Source organism: Gastrolobium bilobum, unplaced genomic scaffold (assembly GCF_033153095.1).
Source record: "Gastrolobium bilobum isolate Gb01-03AN ecotype WA unplaced genomic scaffold, APGP_CSIRO_Gbil_v1 utg10696, whole genome shotgun sequence".
NCBI lineage: Eukaryota > Viridiplantae > Streptophyta > Magnoliopsida > Fabales > Fabaceae > Gastrolobium > Gastrolobium bilobum.
In genome coordinates, this window is record NW_026899284.1 from 243,119 (window position 1) to 249,321 (window position 6,203).

Below are 6,203 nucleotides of genomic sequence, written 5' to 3' on the forward strand. Positions count from 1 at the left end.
GGGTTTGGTTTTTTTTTTGGTTGTTTTTGTTTAGTGGGTATTGAAAATTCTTGATCCGTGGTTAGACTCAGTCCTGTATCAACTTGCTAGAGAGAGTGTACGCACACACACAGAGAAGTTGACACTTGACGGCGTCAGACACGCGCTTGCTCTGTCTTTCGGATAATCTTCTGATTGTTGGGTTGTCTTTGAGTTGGTAAGACATTTTAAAGAAACTTTCTTTGCGATTGCATTTATTTATAATTCATGTACTGAGTCTTGCTACCTGACACAGGCCGTTTTTCAGAGAGGGTTGATTTAGTTTTTTTGTTCTTTCGTTTGTGTTTGAGTTGTTGTCGTTTTTGAACTATTCTAAGCGTTTCATCTTTTAAATAAGTCCCTGCTGATTAATTAGTGTGGAGGGTGTTCTTGGATTATGAAATCATAGGTCTTGTTTCGTGTGACAACTCATCATTATGGGCTCTAAATCACATTTCAAACATAGTTCATCTTTGGTTCGGAATATCACCCATCTCAGCAATGATCTTGATCAGGAAAGTGAGAATGGGAGTGTTGGCCTTGCTACCTACACAGTGAACATTCCTCCAACCCCTGATAACCAGCCAATGGAGATTTCTCTGGAGAGGACTGCTTCTCGGAGGGTAGAGGATCAGTATGCATCAAGTTCTTTGTTTACTGGTGGTTTTAATCAGGTTACACGAGCCCATTTGAAGGAGAAGGTGATTGAATCTGAATACAGCCATCCCCAGATGACTGGTGGAGCAAAAGGGTCATCTTGTGCTGTGCCTGGCTGTGATGGAAAGGTCGTGACTGATGAGAGAGGATTGGATATACTCCCTTGTGACTGTGGTTACAAGATTTGTAGAGATTGTTACAGAGATGTTTTGAGGATTGGTGAGGGGATTTGCCCTGGATGCAAAGAGCCTTACAAGGAGCCGGAGATGCAAGATGCTTCTGTGATCAACCAACAGGCACTGCCCTTGCCTCCTGGTGCTGGGGTGTCCAAGATGGAGAGGAGGTTGTCGTTGATGAAATCGGGGACTTTGGTGAGGAGCCATAATAATGAATTTGATCATGCTCAATGGTTATTTGAATCCAAGGGGAGCTATGGTTATGGGAATGCTATGTGGCCAAAGGATTCTGAAAATGATGCCAGTTCTGGTTCTGGTTCTGATTGGATGGGTGGTGACCCCAATGTATTTCAGGAAAAGCAGTGGAGGCCTTTGACCCGGAAATTAAGTATTTCTTCTGCAATTCTGAGTCCATATCGGTATGAGGCCCTTTTCCTCTTAATTTCTTTTTCCTTGCTTCTTTACATGCTTGTGGAGATGAATTGGTGGGATTGGATATTTATTTATTTTATTGCTGTGTCAATGCAATATTTGTTATCAATGATAGTTTTAACTCAAGCTGGAGTCTCTAATATCTGAAATTCAATTTGAATTAATTATCTTTGCAAATGAATGTTCCCTCCTTTTTGAGGTATCTGTATATTTCTTAAAGAACTTTTTATTGACAAAGACAGAAAAATAGGAGAAATTTTCATGATATAGAAATGGTTGAATGTATACCTACTCAAGTACTTCAAATTGCTAGAGCAATTCAGGGGCAGTTGCATATGAACTTCATTTCTTACCATGTATTTTGTTGTTAATGCACAAGGGATACCAATGCTCCAATAGCTAAATTTAATCCCTTATCTCATAATTTGCAGAAAACTGACTTCTACAAATTGATAGTAGAGGCTTCATTCTGTTTCAAACCAATCAATTACATTAACTTACCCGTTCCATGATATTTTGTGGTGCTTGTCTTCTGATTCATAATTTTGACCATTTCCATTTTTTTTCGTTGTTATGTCTATTTCTCTTGCTCTGGGAATTGATCACTGTATGATATATGCTCTATCTACTTTATGTAGTAGTATTTGAATAACTAATCTAAAGTTGATTTTTCATATTGCTGATTTGACTTTCAGGCTCATAATATTAATTCGGCTGGTGGTTCTTGCTCTCTTCCTAATGTGGAGGATCCAAAACCCCAATGATGATGCACTCTGGCTGTGGGGCATGTCCGTGGTTTGTGAAATCTGGTTTGCCTTCTCTTGGGTGCTTGACCAGCTTCCAAAGCTCTTCCCCATAAATCGTGTTGTTGATCTTGATGTTTTGAAAGAGAAGTTTGAAACTCCTAATCCCTCCAATCCTACTGGCAAGTCTGATCTTCCAGGACTAGATATGTTTGTGTCAACTGCAGATCCTGAAAAAGAACCACCACTTGTCACTGCAAATACTATTCTTTCCATTCTAGCTGCTGATTATCCTGTTGAGAAACTTTCATGTTATGTCTCTGATGATGGAGGTGCACTTCTAACTTTTGAGGCCATGGCAGAGGCTGCGAGTTTTGCCAATTTGTGGGTTCCTTTTTGTCGGAAGCATGACATTGAACCCAGGAACCCAGAATCTTATTTTAGTCTGAAGAGAGATCCCTACAAGAACAAAGTACGCTCTGACTTTGTAAGGGATCGCAGACGGGTAAAGCGGGAGTATGATGAGTTCAAGGTTCGGATTAATGGCCTTCCTGATTCAATTCGGCGGCGTTCTGATGCCTGTAATGCTAGAGAGGAGATAAAAGCTATGAAGCTTTGGAGAGAGAATGGACATGATGAACCAATGGAGAATTTGAAAAATCCTAAAGCCACATGGATGGCTGATGGTACCCACTGGCCTGGCACTTGGACAACTACTGCAACAGAGCATTCTAGGGGTGATCATGCCAGTATCATACAGGTAGTTATCATTCTTTATGAGGCTCTCATTATTCGTTAGTATTCAATTTAATCTGGTTAGGGTATTTTTCTAAGCTTCAGGTTCTCAGTGGTCAAAACTCATAAATAGAATTAGTCTAGCATGTTCATATTTTATTTTGTTGTGTATACATTGAATTGCGAATTTGAATGTGCTAATCATCTGCCCTCTTTCAATTGCAGGTAATGTTAAAACCCCCAAGCGATGAACCACTGACTGGTACAGCATCAGATTCAAATGGCATGGATTTGACTGAAGTTGATATTCGTCTTCCAATGCTTGTCTATGTTTCTCGTGAAAAACGACCTGGCTATGATCACAACAAGAAGGCTGGGGCCATGAACGCTCTGGTTAGAGCCTCAGCCATTATGTCCAATGGCCCTTTCATACTTAATCTTGACTGTGACCATTACATATTTAACTCCCAGGCTCTGAGAGAAGGTATGTGCTTCATGATGGACCGCGGTGGGGACGGGATTTGCTATGTTCAATTTCCTCAAAGGTTTGAAGGAATAGACCCTTCTGATCGCTATGCCAATCATAATACTGTATTCTTCGATGTCAACATGCGGGCTCTGGATGGGATTCAAGGTCCAATGTATGTTGGAACAGGATGCCTATTTCGAAGAACTGCATTGTATGGCTTTGATCCACCTCGGGACAAAGAAGAGACTGGTTGGTTTGGTCGCAAGAATAAGAAATCTTCAATGGTTGCCTCTGTCCCTGAAGTTGGTTCTGTTGAGGACCGGTCATTTAGGAATGGTGGCACTGAGGATGAAGAACTGAGCACGGCTCTTATTCCTAAGAGTTTTGGCAACTCAAGTCTTCTTATTGATTCAGTCAGGGTGGCAGAGTTCCAAGGGAGGCCTCTTGCTGATCATCCATCTATAAAAAATGGACGTCCACCTGGTGCACTAACCCTTCCTAGGGATCTTCTTGAAGCTGCTACTGTTGCTGAAGCCATCAATGTCATTTCATGCTGGTATGAAGATAAGACTGAATGGGGCCTTAGAATTGGGTGGATTTATGGTTCTGTAACTGAGGATGTTGTGACAGGTTATAGAATGCACAATAGGGGATGGAGGTCTGTATATTGTGTGACCAAGAGGGATGCTTTTCGCGGCACTGCTCCAATCAATCTGACTGACAGACTGCACCAGGTTCTTAGATGGGCAACAGGCTCAGTTGAAATATTCTTTTCGCGTAACAATGCTCTTTTGGCTAACTCTAGATTGAAGTTTCTGCAGAGGATTGCTTACCTTAATGTTGGAATTTATCCATTCACATCCATCTTCCTTATTGTTTACTGCTTCCTTCCTGCACTTTCCCTTTTAACTGGTCAGTTCATTGTCCAGTCCCTTCAAGTAACCTTCTTAGTTTACCTCTTGGGGATCACATTGACCCTTGTTCTTCTTGCTGCTCTGGAGATCAAGTGGTCTGGTATTGAACTTGAAGAATGGTGGAGGAATGAGCAATTCTGGTTGATTGGAGGCACAAGTGCCCATCTTGCTGCTGTGCTTCAGGGTCTACTAAAGGTGGTGGCTGGCATTGAGATTTCATTCACTTTGACGTCAAAGTCTTCTGGTGATGATGAAAATGACGAATTTGCTGATCTATATGTCATAAAGTGGACGTTTCTTATGGTACCACCAATCACAATCATGATGGTAAATTTGATAGCAATTGCAGTTGCAGTTAGCAGAACCATATACAGTGATAATCGTCAATGGAGCAGTTTGCTTGGAGGTGTGTTTTTCAGCTTTTGGGTATTGGCTCATCTATATCCCTTTGCAAAAGGCCTTATGGGTAGAAGGGGTAGGACACCTACTATTGTGTTTGTATGGTCAGGTCTAATAGCAATCACCATCTCCCTTCTCTGGGTTGCTATAGACCCTCCCTCTGGCAGCAACAACCAAATTGGAGGATCGTTCCAATTCCCTTGATTTTCTAGTGCTCAAATTTCAGGTAGCACTTGTAAGTAATTCAGACAGGCTTTTTGGTTGATTAAAGATTTTGTAGTTATCATTCATTGTTCACTAAGCTATTGGTTGATAAAGCTTCTATATCATTCATCATACAAGGAAAGAATCATACAATTATTTTTTTGTTCTCATTGATGTCAGCGTTTTCAAGCTAGCTGGATCGCCTGCTATTCCCCATCTTTTTTTCTTGATGGGTTCTTAGTGACTTTTAATACTTTAGGGGAGCTATGTGAAGTTGAGGAGGAATTTTCGCTGTTAGATTGCATTAAATTGAATTATGAATATTATCATAAAAGGTATTAAACTGAGACAAAATTCTTCTATGAACTTTTCTCTCAAGTGAAAGAATAATGGTCTTGAATTAATTTAAAGTTCCAAGTAATCTTGACATACTAAAAATTAAGAGTAAATATATTACTTACTCATTTTAAAGGATTTTTTTTTTTTCTTTTTCAACTGGGTATTAAACTGATTTCTGTGATCTTGTTGAGATACCCATTGCGTGGCGTAAATGACATAAAAGCATTGAGATTTTCCATGCTCTTATCAGTTTGGACACGGTTTTTACTCTCCCTGTTTCTTTAGATGGTACATTGGCATAGAATTATTATTTTTGAGGTTGTCAATCATCCTAAAATTTGTTGTGTGATACCTCTTGTAACGCTTGACAACTTGCAAGGATCAACGACTGTCCCCACACACTAACACGAGACTTTTCAGCGTGCTTTGTCCTCACTCGCACACTTCCCGGGAAAACTTCCCAGGAGGTCACTCATCCCTGAATTGCTCCAAGTCAAGCACGCTTAACTGTGGAGTTCTTCCGATCCGGGCTACCGAAAAGTAGATGCATCTTGTTAGTATAGGTAGTACCAATTAATTCTTATAAGCCATTCCCAACTGTACCGTCCCATACCAGCACAGTCTCTGGAATCCCTCTCTTTCGGGTGTTGATTCGATTCATTCATGTACCCCCGTCCCCAGAAGCCTGCCAGGAGCCGCTCCTTGTCCGTGCCCTTGCGCACCGGCGATCACTCCCCGCTCTCGTCAGCGCCCGGGATGTTACATGCCCACCAGCTTCCGCCTGGTTCGTCCTCGAACCACACCGTACTGGATGAGAGACTTCAGTTGCAACTAGTTTCCCTTGTCCTAGAAGTAATTCATGTTTAGTTATAGCAGTAAGTTGCGCTTGATTGGCTATTCATTCAAGATAGAAAGGAAAAATCAAATCGGGCAAACTTGTTCTATACTAATTGGAGTCGTTGAAAATTAGGCTCTGATAAACTTATTTTCTACGATCACTCATTGCTGACAAGGCCAATATATATATATATATATATATATATATATATATATATATATTGTTTTGTTTTATTGTGACAAGGAACTCAAGCAGTTGGCTGAACTGCTTAGTGCTTCA

General features: G+C 40.8%; 1 protein-coding gene across 1 annotated transcript; it reads left to right on the forward strand.

Moving 5' to 3' along the window:
* The first annotated feature begins 455 nt into the window (after nt 1-455).
* Nucleotides 456-4,785, forward strand: LOC133289220 (cellulose synthase-like protein D3). The gene is made up of 3 exons (XM_061487118.1): nt 456-1,270; nt 1,979-2,786; nt 2,987-4,785. The coding sequence occupies exons 1-3, from the start codon at nt 456-458 to the stop codon at nt 4,745-4,747; spliced, it is 3,384 nt and encodes a 1,127-aa protein (XP_061343102.1). The 3' UTR covers nt 4,748-4,785.
* The last annotated feature ends 1,418 nt before the right edge of the window (nt 4,786-6,203 follow it).

Bases quoted from the DNA above. Each gene is read 5' to 3' on its own strand.
- LOC133289220 (XM_061487118.1), top strand. From the start codon at position 456: ATGGGCTCTAAATCACATTTCAAACATAGTTCATCTTTGGTTCGGAAT. The intron at 1,271-1,978 runs GTATGAGGCCCT...TTTGACTTTCAG, and splicing joins GCAATTCTGAGTCCATATCG to GCTCATAATATTAATTCGGC. The intron at 2,787-2,986 runs GTAGTTATCATT...TTTCAATTGCAG, and splicing joins ATCATGCCAGTATCATACAG to GTAATGTTAAAACCCCCAAG.